The sequence below is a fragment of the Aulonocara stuartgranti genome (assembly GCF_965226115.1).
Source record: "Aulonocara stuartgranti genome assembly, chromosome: 14".
Lineage (NCBI taxonomy): Eukaryota > Metazoa > Chordata > Actinopteri > Cichliformes > Cichlidae > Aulonocara > Aulonocara stuartgranti.
This window is the reverse complement of record NC_138950.1, coordinates 14,097,824-14,119,723: the sequence shown is the minus strand read 5'-3', so window position 1 is coordinate 14,119,723 and position 21,900 is coordinate 14,097,824. Positions and strand designations below refer to the sequence as shown.

Below are 21,900 nucleotides of genomic sequence, written 5' to 3'. Positions count from 1 at the left end.
AAAACCAGTTACTGATCAGAAGTCTGTAGACTATGTACATATACACTCACCAGCCACTTTCTTAGGTATGGCTGTTCAACTACTTGCTAATAAAAATATCCAACTAGCCAATCACATCTGAAGTTCAAAAAGTGATTTAAGAAACTTGCCATGGTTGTTAGCATTGGACAGGATGGTGTGAGTATTTCAGAAACTGCTGATCTACTAGAATCTGCACACAGTCATCTCTAGGGTTTACAAAGAATGATCTGAAAAAGAGAAACGATCCAGCAAGCAGCAGTTCCTTTGGGAAAAATGTAATTACAATATGTAAATAATGTTGTTCTGATGACTCGATTTCAGCTGCAGGAATAACAACTTGGCATAAATGACATGAAAGCATGGCTTCATTGTGCCTTCTGTCAGGTGTTCAGGCTGCTGCTGGTGGTTTAATGGTGTGGAGAATATTGTCCTAGCACACCTTTGGTCCCTTAGCACCAACTAAGCATCATTTAAACGCCACAGTTTACCTTTTATTGCTAACCATGTCCATCCTTTTATGACAGTGTATCCATCCTCTGAGGCTGTCCAACTTGGTGCTAGCAAGGTGTACCTAAAAAGTAGATTGTGTGTATTATGCTGACATAAGGAAAATAACAACATCTCATAGCCTTTCTAAAATCCATTAAATTAGCTTTATAATTAAGGCAATTTTCACTGTCTCTTGCTTTTAGGTGGCTTGTAAGTTTAATATTTAATTTGGAAAGCAAAGCTTACAGCCACTGTTATAGATGTTGTGATGTTTGGTATTGTGTGGATGAACTAAGGCGACTGAGATACTGAGCATTAGGGTAGAAAAGCAAAGTCTTGGCTCAGATCTTGTCTTAATGAGCCTAAAGTTGAATAAATCAAACAAAAAAACCATTCAAACTATGTAGCTGTATGCCTCTTTTCTCTCATATTTCCCTGAACGTTTGTACTGTGGGAGTTGTGTATCCAGAGCAACAGGTGTATCATTTGTCAGCTGTATTACACTTTCTATTACACTATTACATTTCATGAGAAATTACATCCCGTTACGTTTTAGGTGGCATATGGGGAAAGAAGAGGCTGTTTATGTCTTACAATGAATCGATTTTGAGCTTCAGCCGCATTCTTGATTGATTATCTGTTACTACACAGAAAAAAAACATGTCATTTGCTGATACCAAATATCTCATAATTTTATTGCATTGATAAGAAAATGCTCATAGTTCTTCAGTGAGCAGCCATACAAAGAAAAAAAGATGGTGCAACACTGAAACAAAAAAGAAAAAACCCACCAAAACTGCAGTCTTACTACGCTCCTCTCCTCTGCTTGGCCCAGTGTAGTTGTCACTCTGCCTTTTCAGTCCATTACGTATACAAAATAAAAATGAACAGAACTAAAAGATCATTTTTGCAGTCTGTATCAAAGCAATTATAAAAATAAAAACCTTTAAACTCATTTTTTTTCTTAATTTGCAATCACATTTTCAAATTCTACAAATCAAAAAGAGCAACAAGTCCAAGCAAAGAAGTCTATGTACTGTATTGCACCCAATACAAACCAGCCTATGCCCTCTGTTGTATCCAATACAACTGTTTGTTCTGTGCAAATAAGGTTGGTCAATGCAACACCTATTGTATAAACTGGTGCATAGTCATGCTTGACATGTTCACAAGTAACATGCACAAACATAAATGTACAGTTAGAACTGATTCTCAACTAAAACTCATCTGAGATGAAAAATCATGTCAGGAATATTTACACACAACACAAATAAAGAAATACCACCGGAAAGAGAAGGAAGACTTACATTTGATATGAAGATGAAATCCATCAATTCAAACTAGCTGTTTGATACTACTACACATTCAAATGATACACAGAAAGACATTCCCTCTCTGCTTAACAGCCAATACTTCTTTTTTTTTTTTGCTTCATAGTCAGTGTACATATTTTGGACAGTACATCACTGGGACAAAGATAACGAGTATCTGTACAATCAGTCTAGGAAGCCGTTTGGAGGGACTCAAAGTTCCTAAGTACATTTACACATTAAGCAGAATACAGACAATATATAGCCGACTAGAAAGACCATTCACTATTGAAATAGTGGACATTTCATACAGGCAATTCATGCTGTCAGATCCAACCATGGATTATATGAGATGCTTTACTTTTATCTTTTCTAAAAACAGCCCAGAATAAACATTTATTCAACTTGGGGTTAACAAACATGAGAACAAGCAAGTGCTTATTTCATTGATCCCCAGACTTTTGGTATAACAGAAGTTAATCAAGAATCACTGGCAGATTCTTAATTTCATGTAAAGTTATCAGAATTAGAGTCTGAGCAGAAAGTAGACCTCGGGCTCAGACACTGAGTGGCTTGTGTTTGCAGGTGGAAGAGAGTCATCAGTATAGTATCGATCTCCATAATGGTCACCATTTCCGTAACGTAACGATGTGCAAGCTCCTTCGGGAAGTCCCCTGTCTTCCAGCTGACCAAGATAACCTGCTATGTAAGAACCAGTAGAGTGTCTGTTCGTTGGAGGATTCTGTGAGGCTGGTTTATTCCTTAATACCACCCCACCAATGCCACCAGTGCTATTGATGACCACCCCTGAGCGAGGTTTTAGAGCTTCTTGCTGTCTTTCGCGAGCCCGGCTATTGATGTGACGTACACGGCTTTGACTACGGGAGGATAGGCGACGTGTTAGGGGTGGAGGGGAATCATCTATATCCCTGGACACAACAGGAGCTAAACTTGGTGCCTGTGGCTGTGACAGTGGGGATTTTTCTTGCAACTGAGGAGACTGGGGCCTATCGATGTCACTGTCATCCCCCTCCAAACTGACCAGCTTACGTAGCTGTTCGGTAAGAGGATCACACGACTGTGACTGGAAAGTTACTCCCTCTATGGTGCCCGACTTCTTTTGCTTCCTCATATGGGGCGTGATGAAACTGCGACTAATAATGTGGTATTTGCTCTGAAAGTTGCATGATATGTCTTCAGAGGTTAAGTCTCCCAGGGATTTGGATTTGCATGGGTTGGGGGCTGTGGAGTCTATAGTATCAGACTGAGAAAGAGGTGATAAAGGCTTTAAACTAGACTGTCGTGTAGTTCTGGTTTCAGCCTGTGGCTGGTGCCTATAATTAATCTGAGAAACCTCGTGGTTCCATGACTGCTGTTGGTCAAATGATTGTGTTTGACTTTGGTTGTGTAGCTGACTGTTCTGTGGCGCCTTAGAGGACATAATGCAGTCATAGTCCAGATGGCTGTATACTGCTTCACAGTCTGAAGAGGGGGAATAAAGGCCTCTGTCTCTACAGCTGTTTACAGATGTAGCAGATTGATCATGGAGGCTTTCTGAAGAGGAAATACCATTTTGGTAACATCCTGCTTGCTCCCTCTCCAGCTGTTCATACCCCAGCTTGTCTTGATGAGACATGTTTAGGATACGATTCCCACTGTAGCTCCTCTGCTGGTAGGAAGTGCTGAAGTCTCTGGTGTAGTTAAGGGCCTCGGAATTTCTCTGAGGTATGGGGTAGCTGTTTTGACGCAGTGGACTGGGTTTAGAGGGTCTAGAGTTAAAAAGTCTATAGTGGAGGGAAGTCTGGGAGCTGTCATGATGTTCATCGTGACTGAACTGCTGATAAGAAGGTTGATTCATGAGGGAATGATGTTGTGAAAATGCAACGTGAGAGGAACGTGATGAGTACTGCTGTTGGGAATCATAATATGAAGAAGGCTGTTTTTGTAGGAAGCAGCTGGGAGTGGACTCATGGTTTTCATATATAGCCTGGCGTTTGATAGGACTCATAAGCCCAAACTCACAATGTCTTGGGGAAGTCAGCATCATCTCCAGTGGATCCTCATCAACATTTAACTCCACTTCTGTAAAAACTTTTCCAGATGAATCGCAGGGAATCTGGAAACTGTGACCGTTTACAGAAGAGCCTATGTACCTTTTAGAAGTATTTTGTTCTGTTTCATTCATTGGTCCTGGGGGATCAGTCACCTCTTCATACACCCTCTCCTCTATCTCATCATCTCTTTTTCTTTCCACACAATCCCAGCCTATATTATGACTGTTCCTCAGTCCCTGAACCACCTTTGCTGGAGATGACCCCAAACTGCTTGAGGGTGTGCTCTTTAAAGTGTCTGCCTGAACATGGACTGTCTGTTTCTTCAGGTTGTACACTGATACTGGCGACAAAACCTCCTCATCTAGAATGGTATAGACCTCCTCAAGCTCAGTGGTTTCTGGGCTGGAGATGGGGGCTGGTGCACGTTGGATACTTTTGTGAGGTGAACAGATTTCCTGATTTACATTATTTGCTTTTTGAACTGCCTTCTGGGGACTTGTGGGATTTTTCTTGTAGGGGGAATCTGCGCTGGTTTTCAGAGGAGATCTGAACTCTTCTAGTGTTTTAGGGGTAGTAGGCCTCAAGTTTGAATGATGGGATGGGATCATATCATGAGATGTGAAACTGTTTTGGTCAACAGTGCTTTCAAATTGACCAATAAGAGCTGAAACAGAGCCACATGTGTCTTCCTCATTGCTTAAGGATACAGCATCAATAATTCTGGAAATTGTGCTGTCATGCATAGAGCTGGGGCTCTTTAAATCACAGTACCTGTTGACAGGGGAAAGAGGGGCCACAGATGAGGGGACAGGGGAGGAGGATGAAAACACTGAAGGTGCAACTGTGAATGTTGTGCTGCTTAATGATGTTTCTGGTTTATCCAGTTGCATTTGGCTATTCATTGCAGGCAGTACAAGAGAGTTTTTCTCTGTTCTTGTGGAGATGATCTTGGATTTGTTGACTTCTGGTTGGTAATTCGCATAGTCTTCTTCCTTCCTCACTTCTCCAACACCAACAACCAGATAAGAAGTCTCTGACTGGTGAAATTCTTTGTTTCTGTATGTCTTAGAGGGAGAAGGGGTGTTTGATTCTGTGGCAAGTGATGATTCGATGAGTAGGTCAACAGATGAAGACCTGGGCCTGTCAAAAAGGCAGGATCCTGTGGACACAGATAAATGAAATACGGGATTAATAAAGAGATGCTTATATACAATAACTGATTTTGAATACCAAGCAGACCAACACTGACAACAAATAACAATCCAGCCAAAACAAGGCAACAGCAAAACACAGACAAATGGATCACCAAGTACAACTGTGAAAGGAGAAGATGGTGGAGGTTTTAAATAAAGAAAGAATCCATGTTTGCAAAGATCAGATCAGGACGGAGATGGTCAAATGGGATAACATGGCACAGTAATATATTTCTCAGGCCACTTTCCAACAAAATACACTGGGTGGACGCAATACTGGTATGTTTTTGAACGATGCAACCTTCAGACAATAGGTATTTTAGATTACCTGTAGGCATATCCTAGTCAGTTCTCTACTATAAGGAAACACACAAATGAAGATGGGACAGAAAAGGCACGTTAAGGTATTATGAAGAATAGGCTGTAGTCTGTCAGTTCACATGGTTACTGTACATGAGTTTTATAGCATGAAGTAAAGCAAGGGAGAGAAATCAGAAAATATTTTACATTTATTAATCTGCAAAGCAAATCAAGGCAACTCCATGTAACATTCAAAAAATATATAACAGTTTAAAAATATGCTGTAGTTTAAAAACAAGGCATTAAAAAATTAAATGTTTCACATTTTGACTCTGTTGTTTTTGCCACAGATTGCTGTGGCCTGATATGTGTTAGTGTCCGATATTAGATCATGAATCTTACAAATATATTTAATTCAGTTAAATTTTAATTAAATAGTGCCAAGTCACAAAAACAGTCATATGATGGTATTTAAACTAGAATGGTTCAATTTTCTCAGTAATTTATATAATTTCTGTATTTATTTCCATCTTTGACTGCAGGATGAATGGAAAATACCCACCAATAATAGTGTCTGCACCTATGTCATGCTGTTCTTTGTCTGGGGAGCAGATGGAAAGCTGCCCTTGCAGAAGTCTGTCTAAGGGCATGGAGATCGGCCTGTGAATAAGTGGGGCTCGAGGCTGGAGACGTCTCTCCATCCCTCCTTCCTTCCCAGACACACCCTCTCCTCCTGCAGCAGCTGCACCTGTGCCATTCTTATGGTCTGATATTGAAGCCACTGACTCTGACAGCATCATCTTTGTCTTCTTCCGTCCCTTTGCCGGGGCACTTGCCGTGCGTCGCAGGAGGTGATCACTGATGGAGCGTTTTCGAGGACCACTGGAATTTGTGTCAACGGAGGACTTGGAAGAACGGTTAAAGAAACCTCGGATACCTCGTAGCTGATTACTCTGAGGACAAGAGCCAAACAAGAAGAAAAATGTATAAGTAATGCCTGACCAACCAGTGTGTCGATCTAAAATAATCTAAATTCATTACAACATTTCAGTTTGAAGTTAAAATGTTGATGTGGAATTTTATATAAACGATGAGAGGTTTGGCATGTACTGGATATGACCAGTTAACAACTACCTGCTTTCATGAACATTGTCTATAGATGGCACCCTTACTCCTTAGTCACCACAGCAAACAAAATGCAAAAAGCTGTTGTTTGGTTGTGCACACATGCTGACATTAAAAATAATTACATGTACTCTCATAATAAGACAACAACAGGTAAAAAAAAAAAAAAAATCTGAATGAAAGCTTAATTTGTAAGTAAACTGCATGACTCAGTCAATTGAAATGTCACACACAAAAAGTCACTGAAGATAAGCCAGACTGCACATTTGCATCATGCATTGCTTTTTCATGCAGCAGCACACAGACCCTAGTAAACGGGTATACCTTATTAGATCCTAGAAAGTGCATTATGGTAAAGCTGGGGTTCAGCACTAGAGGGCTCCACTAGAAAGACAAAGTATTGAGCATAGCTTAAATGGACTGGTGTGTTGAGAAAAAAGCAATTTTCTGTTTACCTGTTAAAAAAATGTGTCACTTGATGAAAAAGGCTAACAAGGGGATTCCCCAGGCGTATAGGGCACTTACCTTCCCATAGACATCATGCACTGACACGTGCACAAAAATGGAAGCTTCAGTTAGCCCTTCCAAGTAAACGTGTCTGTAACCTGTGGTTAGAGATGAAGAGAGAAAGCATGTGAGCTAAACAGTGTGTTTAACACAGATAACAGATGTTATCAAATGATGCAGGGTGATCTTCAGGATTTCAAAAGAAATTCAAATGGATCCAAATTTAGAAAAGAAAAGGAAAGGAAAGGAAAGATAAAAAAGAAAAGAAAAGAGTAAAAAGATAACCTGACAAATAACTTTTTTTTCACTATATAGTTACATGAAATCATGGTTTACCTAATACAACCAGGAGATGATATATCCCTTAGCAATAGCACCATCTAATCCACAAAGGGAAAATTATCCTAGTACTATATTGATTCTAGCCATAAGTAACAACCTTGTCCTCACTTATGTTTATGTCATTCATGCACAGTAAGTACAATATGTAAAACAGAGTCTTCACAAACCAGGCATCAGGCTGGTGAAAGCAACAGTCCGTTGACCAATAAAGTCCCTTCCAATCGGGTCATGGTCCCAGACAAGGAAACGCACCAATGCCACCTCAGCCATGTGAAGTGTAAAGGTCAGAGTCTCCTCCCATACTGGGTTAAAACCTGAAGAAAGAACATATATATATACATATATACATATATACATATATACGTGTATATATATATATGTGTGTGTGTGTGTGTGTGTGTGTGTGTGTGTGTGTGTGTATATATATATATATATACAGTAAGCTTAATTTAATTATTATTATCCATTTCATTAGTATGCCGTTAAAGCACACACCCACACACTGCAAGACTTCCGTCGATAAAAGGTAGGATCTCACACTGATCATATAATACTGTTGAGCTCCCGGGCTTCATAACCTTTCCCAGAGGAGGCATTCTCCCTGCCCATGCAGAGTGCTCTCATCTGTGGAGTCACGTTTGGGGTGACACTCGAAGATCACGCCTTTTTGCTTCCATTGTTTCATTAATTAATTAATCTGATTTTTTATCCAGGCTGTGCTTCACAGCCCAGAGTAAAATGCAATATCTGTGGCATTGTTTCATTGGTTTGCTCTGTTTTTTACAACAATGCCATTACCAGAATATGATAGAGGTGAAAAGACCTGTGACTTTATCTGCTTTTTTTGCATGCCATACTTGCATTTTATTCTATAGTATGAACACTGTAAAACACAAAATATAAGCAAACAAAACTCACACATACACAAATATTCCACATTCATCCTTTTTACACAAAAGCATGTAAAACAGTTATGAGAAAATATTATATTACATAATTTATACTCGTTGTATATAGTTCAGGTTAGGTCAGTGTAGAAATGTGCAATTTTTGGTCTGTGTGTGTGTCTAACCATTATCATCAACAACTCGGGTCTGTTCCTTGCAGCAGTCAACTGGCAAACCGATTATTTCCACTTCAACAAAAGGATCAATAATCTGATGGAGGAGAAAAAGCAATGAAATGAATTGTATTTCATTTTATGACCCTGGCTATATTAAGAAAGAGAGCAACTGGAAGATCTAAACAGTCAAATAATTGTCCAAATGTGTGCAATAGCGTGTAAGAACAAGAGAGAGACAGAGAGGGAGAGAAGAGATGACAGATGGAGAATGTGGAAACAGGGGATGTGTTTTGGTATGTTTTTACCTCTCCACGGTCCCCCAGCATGGAATCTGGCGGTTTGGGCAACTGCTGTCCGCTAATGATCTTGAGAATGAGCTGCTTCTTGGGATAAGCTGGAAGGGGATCATCACAGAATGGGTTGAAGGTGCCTAGAGGGAATAACAGACAGCAGCGCACCAACTTTGATTAATTCCAGCAGTAAATACAAAAAAAACATCCATGACTTGCTTTCATGCTGCACACATTTAGTAAACCGTAAAGAAATTGTACAGACTAGAACTGCAAACTACATCTGAAGCAAGCCTGCTAAAAAATTCATCAGTGCCTCTCTCGTGTCATGCAGCTAACTCCCAGTTGGATAGATAATTATAAAGCAAACAACGCTGTACTGTAAAATGAAATCTCTCTAATGAACTGAGGTGGGTGAAGAGAAGGATATCTCAAACTTACAGCATGTTAAAAACACAGCAGAGTTCCCAAACATTATGCTGAATTATGTAACATGATCAGAAAGTTCTTCCTCTGATTGCTCTAGCAAAACATGCACTGAAACTATAATTTTAGTTAATATCTCTTACAGTTAAATTCTTATTATGCTTTCTTCAATGAACACTGACTTAACATGTTCCAGCATGTTTCCATTCCAACTATAATGTACAATGTAATGTATAATGTACTATAATCCTGGGAAAAACAAATAGGTACTGATTTAATTATCAGTTAATGCTATTCACAAATAATCTTTTATAAACGCTGACCTATTTGTGAGTTTGCAGTGAGTTTGTTGCTGTACCTTTACACATTGGAGGAGGCTTGAGGACATATCCAATACCTCCATTCACCATAAACTTGGCTCTGTTCAGCTGCATCATCCTCCCCTCTGTCTGATAGTTGAGTGCAACTAAAAGAAATAATAATAATAATAATAGTTATTATTATTATTATTATTAATCTAATAAACATATCATGTTAATTGATTTTCATCTTTAACATTTTTTTATTATTATTTAATGCTCCAGTGGGTTCTTAGTTAGTTAGTTAGTTAGTTTATTCTTGATCATTATCTGTAATATGAATTCTTGGTTTCAGTGGGGATTAATTTTGTGTAGGCTTTTTTATGTTTGGCCTTCCCTTCTGTGTCACTGTCACTGTTTTTTTTTTGTTTTTTTTTGGGGGGGGGGGGGGGGGGGTTATTTCTTGCTTTATTTTGGTAGCCTTGGTCTTGTGCAGTGTTGGTCAAGTTACTTGAAAAAGTAATCAGCAACTAATTACTGATTACTTCCCCGAAAAAGTAATCCTGTTACTTTACTGATTACTTATTTTCAAAAGTAATTAATTACTTAGTTACTTAGTTACTTTTTACAAGCACAATTTACAACCTGAATAGGTGATAAAGCGATAGATCTTTCAGCCCAATTCTACTTTTTCTGCATAATCCATCATACAAAATGTAATCGAATGGAAAAGTCTCTTTTTTTTAACTTGTTTTATCAGTTTTAATCTTTTAACTTTATGCATCAAGCAAAAATAAAATTATATGCACCATTCTCTGACTTGAATAAATTAGTTTAACATTTAAACCTATTTTCTGCACATTCCAGCACATAAAATAAAATATTTTTTGTGTTTACACCCAGTCTTTCAACTAGATGCAAGTAAAACACAGCAGAAAATAAATAAAGTCAAAGACTAGCGGTCCTTTTGCTCTATTTTCACCTGTAAAGCAGGAGTGGGGTAGGCGGAGGTTTACCCTGGTGCAGGTGTGCGCAGCAGTCAGTGGAAGAATCCGCGAGTGAATTTCCCATTGCATCGTTGCACACTCGGTGCTTGTTTAGGGGTTTTTTTTACTGTAAAAAGAAGTTTTCTTCCCACGCACAACGGACACTAATGTTTTTGTCACTTTTTATGGAATCAAACTCAAAATAAGGTCAGTACTTCCACGCTTTAAACGCTGCACGCTCATACTCTCTCCTGCACTCGATATATTATCCATTGTTGATCTGCACACAGCTGTTGTCACAAACGGCGCACTCGCTTACGTCACTGTCATGAGACATTCTGGCTAAAAAATCACAGTTTTAGTAACGCAGTAACGCAGCGTTCCTATGGGAAAGTAACGGTAATCGAATTACCGTTTTTGCAATAGTAATCCCTTACTTTACTCGTTACTTGAAAAAAGTAATCAGATTACAGTAACGCGTTATTTGTAACGTGTTACTGCCCATCTCTGGTCTTGTGTGCCTAGTATTTAGTTTTACATTCCCTCTCTTGCTATCATGGATATGTTTCAGTCACCCTCCTGTGTCCAACCTCGCTTGATTACCTAATGTGTGTATTGAAGCCTCAGTTTGCCTTAGGTCTTTGACATGTCTGTTTGTCCTGTTTATCCGCCTGAGTAGTTTCCCTGGTTGGATTTTGGGATTCTGTTTTCATATGCCATTTGCTCTGTTGGCTTCCCCTAATGAATGTTGCCTTTTGCTCACTAACCCGATCTGCAAGTCTGCATTTTTAAGTCCACATTATGCACTAATAATGTCAAAACATGAATCCAGATAAACTGCAATAATTTCCCAGTACAGTAAGTCTAGCCTTATATTTAGTTATATTTAGTACAAAAATAACACATCAAATATATATATCGATCTACATATAGATAGAAAGATATCTATCTATCTATCTATCTATCTATCTATCTATCTATCTATCTATCTATCTATATATATATATATATATATATATGACTTCAAAGGTTGATGAAGATGTTTCAAAGATGTATGGCCAGGGTCACAAATGACTGACTACGCTGTTTAATCTAAAATAAAATAAAATAAAATAAAATAAATAAATAAATAATAAACTGTTTTGAGTTGCTATTTCAACTCAAAACAGTTGAAATAGCAACATAACAACACATAAAGAGAGTGTTCCAGAGATGGTGAGTGTTTCAAAAGCAAAGATGGGGTTCTGAAAGCCTGCATAGACAAATAGTTTAACAGTTTAAGAAAAACACCTTTAAAAAAGCGAAATTGCAGAGTATATTGGAATTCTGTCTTCTATGGTAGTATATGATACTATAGAAATTTAAAATAATTACAGGAACAGTTCTTTAGATGGAACTGTTTTTGTTTTGCTTAAAAGAAATTAACTGTTTTAGATCAAGAAAGATTCCTATCTCTTCACAAATAACTACATTTCAAATTATATCAAGCGAAGGCCACCGATAAGCTGATTTGTATGTGTTCATGCATTTTTTAAGCAGTGTTAATGTATGACAGATAAATAGACTATTTCTTGCTTTCCTTCTTTACTTGAGTACTCGAAGCACTCTATACAACATGTATGATTCACCCATGTGTCCTTTTTGTCTATACTTTTTCTTCCTAAGTGCTTTTATCTAACATTCACACTCCAATGCATGCATCAGAGAGCAACTTGGTCTTGCCCAATGTCTTGCCCAAGGATACTTAGGTTCTAGATTAAAACAGCCAAGAATCAACAAAACACCCTTCCAGTCAGTATGTTGAACTAGGAGTATGGCATTTTTTAAACAGCTGTGTTTTCTAAAGCTCTCAGAGTTTTCTAGAACCTAATAAGATCTCTAATTTGTCATCTTACCCAACTGACAACCCACATTCCAGTAGAACTGAGGGTTGAAATTGGAAGAGTCGATGCGATATGCCGAGGGATAAATTCGAGACAGCTGCCTCTGGTTAAAAGCCAGAAACTCTTCTGTTCTGTGATTCACCAGAGACTGTGCTCTGGTCTCACTGAAAGACAGAACGTCACCTGCAGTACCTGAAGAAAAACGAGGAGTTGTTATAAGAAGTTGCCCTTAATATGAAGCTTGCATTTTGCTTGTGTGTGCATATGTCATAGCTCTGGTGTTTCACCTTCATTAAGACACTCCTGTGAGGCAACAGAGTTGGTGAACACCACAAGATTTGACAGATCTCTGCTCAGTTTCATCGTCTTCCTCTTTCTTAAACACCTGAAACAGTCAGATGAACGATTTTAAAAAGAGGACAGAGATGACAAAGTGAGATCATCGAGGCAGATGGAATAAAAAGGATAGTTAAGACTTGAACATTCATCCATCCATTAAAGTATTTATATGAGAAAAGCATTGCAGGATAGAAGATTGTCCACTGGAGGCAACTTGGAAACCACAGGAAAAGAGCATCAAATGCAAAAAACTTAATAGGGACCAGAGGATATGCAGTGCAGAAGACTCACTCAGATTCCCACATACAAACAACTACACTGTCATTCACCCGCAGTCTTAAAAAAAAGTCAGCCACTCAGACACATGCTTGCGGGAATCTGTATTGTGACAGTTCCCTGGGACATGCCTATATGAATATGCAACAGAGACTGGAAGAACAAAGAGAGACAAAGGTCTTAGTTGCAGACAGCCGCTGAACAAGGAAAACAAAGCTGGATTTCCACATTTTTTTTGCCAGTGTTGACTCAAATAGAAATGGGGGGGAAACAAGACCAACATGGACATAAAACTGAAAAAGAAGTGGACTATATTCAAACTGAGGATGAAAATGGAAATACTACAATTTACTTTGGTATGATTCCTTTCAGATTCTAAATAAAATACAGACCAAATTAGTGGCAACAATAACACTGAATTATGTCATTTTAACACCCCTTCCTCTGTTATTTTTAGTACATAATGAGTTGAGAGGATAGATGGGGGACTGCAGAAATGAAAGTAAAACATTAGAATCCTGCATCATTTATTTCTCAATAATGATATAGCAGTAATAATTACCACTTATTACTGCAGATGAAAACAAGAATTGTAAGACCACTCATTAGTGACAGGTAACATGGTGTGAAAAATATGCAAAATATTGATATGATATAAGTGAAGGCAAAAAACCTAGCAATACTGGAATTAGAGAAAGGTCAGGAAAAGTATTTTGAATATTTTGAGTTTTACTTCTGACAAATAATGTGGCATCAACAATTTTGCTAAATAAATGATCAAAGTTTATAATTATGGTTTTGAATAAAATATACATCTTTGACTACAAGTTAATAAGCATATGAGCTGTGGGATGGTTTATTATTATTATTATTATTATTATTATTATTATGTGATGCATTCTGTTATGGCGCCAGTTTCATGCATCCTAGACCTTTGGTATTATTGGGCTTTTGTAGGAAGTCAGTAAAATGCAGGCTCAACATTACAGATAAATTTGAGAAAAGTGGAAAAGGGTGACTGTTAAATACAGTCACCCAAAAAATCTTTGATGCTGGTGGTAGCTCCAGATTTGACTCCTTAAACTTTCTACATAATCTTTTCTCCACAAAAACAAAGTCTTCTCCAGCAAACATACAATATTTGTTTGGAGAAGCTTCAGTGTTTGCATGGCACTACCAGTGACCTGGATTGTTTCATGCTCCCAGCAGTCAGCAAGTATCCAACCTCTCAGCTGTCAGAGATTGTCAGTATTGTGATGAAGTGGTTCAAAGGTCACCTGTTGAACTGTCCTCCAGCCTCCCTCCCAGGCCTCTCCTGACCATCTTCTTCCTTGTCCATGCTTTGGCATGTCAGCCTGGATTTGGAGTGCCTCTGGATAGTGAAGAGACAGAGATATGTAAACAAACACACAATTACACTACTGTAAAGGTTTGCCCTCTAAATAAAAAGTATAAACAAAAACATATCTAATATCCATAAAGCCACCTACATTCTCACAGCACACGTTCTTTATGCCTACGAGTTGTCACTAGTGTTTTTTCAGCAAGTCCGTTTCACTGTGGCTGTTGCAGTATGTTTGAGTGTGTGATTGTGCATGCCAGTGGATGTGTCATACATAGCATACTCAATCACTGCGAGACTTTTTTTGAATAAATTGTTTTCTGTTTTCTTAGTTTTGATGTGCGTTTAGCTAGTCTGTTCTAAGAGTAATTACAGGGTTAAGGCTGCCTACCAGCAGATTACTTGCACCCATGTGTGAACAGATATATACACACACGTGGGAGGGTGCACAAAATGCAAAGAGGGAGGCATAAAAGAATGAAGAGTAGATGTGTGTGGGCAGTAGAGGAAAATGAGGAAGGTAAAAGGAAGCGAATGGCTAGAGAGAGAGAAATTCAAAGAGAGAAATAACCAAACTGAGGAATGTGGAAATGTTTAGGGAATCTTTTCAAAAACCACCACCCTCTTAAAACTGACACAAACTTGCGTTAAATGCATGGTAAATTGAAATCATGCTGAAGAACTGAGAAGCATTGTAATCAGTTTCACTAGATTTTTTTTACAGTCGGCCACACTCTATAGGAGAAATTTACCATAAAGAAAATTAAAATTTGTATATGCATATTAGTATGCTTTATATCTACAATTATAATTCAAAGGTATGTGACAAAGAAAAAACTAACATAGTGGCATAGACCATCACAAAAACATGGATTCTATGAGTTTCCTAAGCTACCGTTAGCTGGAAGTACCGTTTTTTTCCAAAGCATACTTGTTGATTTAATGTTTCGATGATGGTGGTAAAAAGCACTGTTCAAGGAGATGACGAGTTTAAAGGCCGTAACTTAGATTCACATAATTTCCATACTCATTAAAATATTCAATGACCTCTTGTGCTCAATGGATGAGACTACTCTCATCAAGATGGAAATCTTTAATCGAAGGATAAAGGTGATTACTCATAAAACTTTGCATCACTAGTTTATGGTGTGTGCAGGGACCGTTCTCTTTATGTAGAATTTAACATGTCAGAAACTAAGCTTAACCATTCCTCTAGTGCCAGAGTTAAAAATTCTGGGGTTTGTTTTTTTTAATGTGTCATAAAGTGTCATTTACATTAGCATTTGCTATAAATGACTTCAAAAGGAGCTTTCAACTAAAAGAAAGCAGCAGTTGCTTCTGTTTCACTTCTTGTAAGTGATGCTTATCAGTTAGAGAGCTGTCTCTGATGATGAAATAGAGCAAACAGTGTGGCAAGGTTGCACCAAATTAAAGCTCTGCTTAATAAAAACATATGTAGTCTAACATAACAGCTTTGAGGTAAGCACTACCTTCAAGAAGGCTTTAAAGTTGTGTGGCTTTTTTTCCAAACTATTTTAAAGAAGTGTTCATAAACAATTATGTTCATTTTCAGGGTTGTTCCTAAAATGCATTGCAATATTGTAATTATTTGATGAGCTGGTATAAATTTAGTGTTAAGGTTGTGTAACACTAGCTCTTGCTTAGAAGAAGAGCTGGTCTTTTTCTTATATACAGTGAATACAACGCAGCACTAACACAGTCAGGCTTGGCGTAGCACAGAGAATATAAGAAGATCCACACAGTCGGTGACCCAGTGTTTTATATTTTGTATTATTATATAGTCTTTGATTTCATTGCTACTTAGGTTCTAGTCTCTTGGTTACTGTTCTGTGCTCCGTGTTCCATGTTCCCTGTGTCTCCTCAGTATCAAGTCTGTGTCTTTTGGATTCCTGGTTCTTAGGTTTAGTTCTGTATCTATGTTTAGATCTGTCTTCCCTGTCAACCATGTCCCCTTGTGAAGTCTGCACTGTCCTCAACTGTCCTGTGTTTCCTGTTTTATTTTGATAGTCCTTGTCCTGTGTCCTTGTCTTTTTATATCTATTTAGTCCCAGCTGTGTTTCCCTCCCGTTTCCTATTCCCTCGTTACTCCCGCATGTATTTAAGCCCTGTGTTTTCCTTTGCCGTTTGGCATGTCATACTTCCTCACGTACTGTGAGTCTCTCCATGTTTTTAGTTGCCCTGTGTTTTGTTCTTAGTTTTATTCTCAGGGTTTTGGTTTGTTTTTCTGTAAATTTATGTTATGAAGGATGTTCCTCTAGCAAGAAGAAAAGCTGTCGTTCTAAGTTTATTTTCCGTGCAAAAGTGTCTGCATTTGGGTCCATTTCCTGACTGCTCCAGCCATACATGACAGTTACAATATCTACAGTAAAATCTGACTAGTTAACATTCTATATCTAGTTTGTTTCGTGCAAAAAATGCATTCAGAGGCTTTCATATTTCTGCTCACGTGCACTTTTTTAGATTTGTGCATGAGAATCATTTGGTGTGAATCTTATAACAGTCACATTAGCACCCAAGTGAGTCACTTAAACCCTAAATCTCAAGAGATGCATATAAAAGACATTAGCCAGTACAGCACAATACAACTGATAAGTGGGTGGGAAAAAAGAAAAAAAAAGTACAGTAAGTAACACCTAGAAATAAATAAGTAAAAAAGTGTGGTGACAAAATGAGGTGAAGGGTATCACCAGCCAACCATGAGAAGAATAAAATGAATAGGAAACCCCGATGCACAACACCCACTACATTAAAATGACTGTCAGGAAACTGAAGCTATAATACTGTTACCAACATAATGATATTCTGTTGCTAACTGGTTTTGCCTAATAAGCATATATTGGTTTCCATATTATGGGTAATATTACGGTGGTGCAAATATTGTTGGTACAAGATAATACCTATTTAATAATATGAAATTATTTTGGTAATCAAGTGATAATAACTTGCTATTTTCATCTTATTACCTTCTTGTTTCCACCCTATTAACCACCATTATTATTGCACAGCTGTTATTTTAAAAAAAAAATGCTACGACTTCCAATTATTTCCATTGAGAATATAAGTAAATGCATTTTTTGAATTTTATATTTTTCAAGGAAGTTAGAGTAGATGCCATTTATTTACATTTCTAAATATTGTCACTAGTGTTTTGATGGAAAAACAATTGCAAAAAAAAGCTATTCTTAAAAGCAGCCAATTTTAGCTTTACAATTTTGTTTTCTTTATATTTGTGTCAGTCAAAACATTGTCTGAACGTGTTAATAATAGTCATTATTATGGATCGTATAAGAGCATGTTGTGTTATTATGCATGCTGTTAAAAAAGTGCAAACCATCAGTGACAGGGAAAGACAATAACATGAAAATAAGATGATCAAGCACACTGGAAGTGTAATCAGTCACCCAAGAACACCTTTCATTTTACTCATTGAAAGACAACTCCAATATTTCTATTTGTGATACAGATTGTTTAATGTATATATTAAGTGCATAGATACAAAAAAAAGTCAAGAAATTATGACAGGATCTAACTGAAAACAAGCAAGAAGGTTTCAAGTAATGCAAAAGAACATGTCTATTTGGACATGATAATTTGAGGGTTCAAAAACACAGTATAAATACAACAAACTGCAGCTCTGCTGTTGAGCTGATGGAGCATGTTAAATCACCACCCTGGGTGAATTCAGTCAGGCTGGCTGTTCTGACAAGAGACTCATTGATTTCAGCCGTTTAGTGCAGGCTTGCACATTTTTCCTTCATGCACAAAGACAGCATTGATTTCTTGGGGCAAGTTTGGTCTGCCATTCAAATAAAACAAAATCTCATCCTGCTGAATATTAGTTTCCCCTCCCAAAAAAGATCATTCGAAAGTGGTTTAATATTCTAAGAAGTAAAATAACTGATTACAACCTAACCTGAAGCTGAACAAAGATGAATTACATTTTGGGACCCCAGATAAACAGAATAAGAAACAAGCACATAAAGCCACCTCCTTTTCTATGCTTCTTACCTTCTGTTTGAGTGTCGTGATGAACGATCTGCTTTGGGATTTCTTCAGAACCCCTCTGGAGCTCTAAAATATATATTTTTAAAAAAATGCATTCAGAGGCTTTCATATTTCTGTTCACGTGCACTTTTTTAGATTTGTGCATGAGAATCATTTGGTGTGAATCTTATAACAGTCACATTAGCACCCAAGTGAGTCACTTAAACCCTAAATCTCAAGAGATGCATATAAAAGGCATTAGCCAGTACAGCACAATACAACTGATAAGTGGGTGGGAAAAAAGAAAAAAAAAGTACAGTAAGTAACACCTAGAAATAAATAAGTAAAAATGTGTGGTGACAAAATGAGGTGAAGGGTATCACCAGCCAACCATGAGTAGAATAAAATGAATAGGAAACCCCGATGCACAACACCCACTACATTAAAATGACTGTCAGGAAACTGAAGCTTCTAAAAATAGCACGAGAGGCAAGCAGGGAAATTAAATATTAAGTAACACTGCAGACATTTAGTTTCTCATCACTTTCAGTCTGTTTTGACAGCCTTTGGATGAATTTGGATTACGTGGGTGGAAACACAAGATCCTTCAGACAGATGTGTGTGTCTCTGTGTTTTCATGTATTTGGTTAGTGTGTTTGGTGCAGTAACTAGTCTGCCTCTTTATTTTCTCCATCCCCCTCCATGACTAATCCCATGGCCTAGTTGTATCCCCTTGATTTCTTCTCTTCATCTGTTAACAAGTATAACTCTCCTCCATACTCATCCCCACACATCGCCTTGAACTTTACCTGCCGCAGATTCTTCTGAAGACCCTGGTGTGTGGCTCGGAGCAAAGCTCTGATGCTGAAGCTGTCAGTGTCTTCCTTGTCTCCGATCCGAGACTCCTTTAAAAGAGAGTCCAGTTTCTTTCTGATGTGAGACTCCACCACCTGGTGGTGACTATTGCCCTAGGTGAAAGAAGAGACAAAAGGAAAACGCTTTCAGTGTGGTGTAGAGTAATGCCTTTTTGAAGCAGGAGCACACCTTATCGCTAATGCAAAGCACCTGAAATTGCAACACCAAACTGCTATAAATCAAACCTGTATACAGAGTGCCATATATTTGCAAGAAATAGAAGTAGAAGATGATAACTGCATATAATCACATATAATCTTGTGTATATCTGAGGAGTATCGATTTCCTTTCCACAGGTCAGAAGTGTATAAGCGATAATGATAATGAATAAACATCTCCATCTTGTATAAAACTGTACACCTGCTGAATGAATGGCTGAATGTGAATGAGTAATTTTCTCAGTGAATTATATCTGGAGCTCAGTATGTGCATCATTCCATTCAAAATGACAATAAAAATAAATATTTACAAACAGTCTGAGTAATCAAGACCATGCAAGTCACCTTTTTACAAATCCGATGCATCATTACTGTACAAAACTTACACCACACTATTATTGTAATGTTCAGCTGTGACTGCTGTGAAAGCAAACTGGTTTTATGAGCTCAATACAAAACCTCCCATCAGTGGAAACCTGCCATCTCCCGTTTTAAATTGGCAATGATCATCTGAAGTGGCATCTGCAGCCTCGTGCCTCTCAGCTAAATGTGGAATAATGATGCCATATTTGGTTACACAACTATACCATCTGGAAGAGTCTTGTCCTCTTTTAAGCATTGTAAGGAGGACCATGGCACTATTGTATCACAATATGATGATGATTAAGAATAGCTATGAAAATAGCTCAGGGAAAACTAAAGAGCAGTTATCATAAGCTGGCATTAATGGCATTCTTGGACATATTTTCTAGCAGGCTGAGTACTAAGTGCATTTAAAGTATTTTTTTTTTCTGTTTACTTTTGACTTGAATCTACGCCTGCTTGATTAAGCACCGGTTATTCCAAAACATTACAACAATGACGATCATTAAAACTTTGCAAGCAAAAATTATTGAAGTCATTACCTCTAGAACAACAATACCATTTAGATCTCATTATCTAACCTCTGTTTATGGTGCCTGTACGTGGCGGTTGGGATTAATTCACTGCAAACTGTTTGTTTGTTTTTTGTTTGCTTGCCTGTTTGCTTTTTGACAGGCTGTTGTTTTTGTTATTATTTTTTGTTATTCATTTTGAATTAAGATAAATAATTTATCAACATCATGTTTTGACATAATTTAAGTTCATCGCTAATTAATCAATGTTACTTGACCTGGTTATTTGATTTTCATGGTACAAACAAGTGTGGCTTAGAAACTTATCTGGAGACATTTCCTACACGCAGCTCAGTAATAATATGGTAACAGTGTGATAACAACGTAGAAATGAGGCTGCAATAACATGGAAATGACAAGTTAATTACCAAAGTAAAATTCAACTGAAATCCAAGTAATATCTTGTATCGACAGTGGTTTTACCTGAGTAATATTACATTATTTAATTTTTCTTATTAATGTGGAACTGAAATATGCAGTTTGCATCATATTATAACAGTCTCATAATCATATTATCATCATATTATAATACTGTTACCAACATAATGATGTATATATTAAGTGCATAGATACAAAAAAAGTCAAGAAATTATGACAGGATCTAACTGAAAACAAGCAAGAAGGTTTCAAGTAATGCAAAAAAACTTGTCTATTTGGACATGATAATTTGAGGGTTCATGCTTCGGTGTGTGCACATCATCATTCATAGATTTATTCCTCTCTCTTACATTACTGCTCTTGAGCTTGAAGTCGTCCTCAATTTCATCAGCGCTGTCATCATCGGACACCTCCCCTTCTTCAGCATCCGCAGACAGATAGGCAGGCAGGCGTTTTCCCTGCATGGGAAAAAAAACACAGACCAAGACATGAGAGGATAGACATTTGACCCATGCATATGTCTTAAATGCATCGCTCATCCCTTTTATACACATGAACACCCACTCTGCTTGGACTTCTAAGATAGTCCAAGAATAACACAGCACAATTCAATATCTCTGACTCCAGAATATATACAGGCAGATAATGAGCATCCTCCTAATTTTTGAAGATGCTTTACTAGATTCAGCAGGAAAAAATTAAAGGATATAAGCACAGAAAACAACAAAAGACACACATATGTGCAATCACATACATTCTAAACAGTCATCTGCAGAGTCTCTGAGAAGCTTTCCGAGCACTCCTTTCAGCACACAGTGGAAGCCCATTAGTAAGCCACTCTGGAGGTGTGAGTGGGAGTTAAAATTTTCTAAGCGTCTTCTTCTACTATCAATGGCATACTCTATGCTTACTGCAGTACATCACCGCCCTCACTTCAGCAAGTAATACATCCCCTTTCCTTCTATCTATCTGTGACTGTCAAAAATCTTTACGCCAGTTTTCTTCATTGTCTTGTGACTGTCTGGCCTCTTCTGCTCTTGCTCCTCTGGTTTATTGAGAAAGGTGAAAGCCTCTCAAACAGAGGGACAAAAAAGATGGGGGAGCAAAGGGCCTTTATAGAAAATCAATAATGCTCTTTAACTTTGCAGACATCTGACCATATAAGACAGATCCAGGTTTTCTTTTCACAGAGAACAATGCAGACCTTCTTCAACATTACAGATAAGCTGCACTATATCTCATTCTTATATATATTAAAAAAAAT

At 37.7% G+C, this 21,900-nt stretch overlaps 1 protein-coding gene across 5 annotated transcripts in view; it reads right to left on the bottom strand.

The window, feature by feature from the left end:
* Window positions 1-1,188: 1,188 nt before the first annotated feature.
* The window catches only part of plch1 (phospholipase C, eta 1), a 69,987-nt gene continuing 49,275 nt past the window's right edge, over window positions 1,189-21,900 (bottom strand). For 3 of the 5 annotated variants that reach the window (XM_082503588.1, XM_082503589.1, XM_082503586.1), the window contains 14 exons: window positions 20,987-21,094; window positions 19,060-19,218; window positions 18,275-18,337; window positions 14,181-14,275; window positions 12,576-12,673; window positions 12,301-12,480; window positions 9,479-9,586; window positions 8,710-8,834; window positions 8,414-8,498; window positions 7,509-7,655; window positions 7,018-7,097; window positions 6,817-6,876; window positions 5,930-6,320; window positions 1,189-5,033 (listed from right to left, as the gene is read on the bottom strand). In XM_082503588.1, coding sequence (XP_082359714.1) covers window positions 2,347-5,033; window positions 5,930-6,320; window positions 6,817-6,876; window positions 7,018-7,097; window positions 7,509-7,655; window positions 8,414-8,498; window positions 8,710-8,834; window positions 9,479-9,586; window positions 12,301-12,480; window positions 12,576-12,673; window positions 14,181-14,275; window positions 18,275-18,337; window positions 19,060-19,218; window positions 20,987-21,094 — 4,386 coding nt within the window. In that variant the 3' untranslated portion in view covers window positions 1,189-2,346. Of the gene's footprint in view, window positions 5,034-5,395; window positions 5,424-5,929; window positions 6,321-6,816; window positions 6,877-7,017; window positions 7,098-7,508; window positions 7,656-8,413; window positions 8,499-8,709; window positions 8,835-9,478; window positions 9,587-12,300; window positions 12,481-12,575; window positions 12,674-14,180; window positions 14,276-18,274; window positions 18,338-19,059; window positions 19,219-20,986; window positions 21,095-21,900 lie in introns of all 5 variants that reach the window. The other 2 variants (XM_082503590.1, XM_082503587.1) reach the window with 2 other exon arrangements.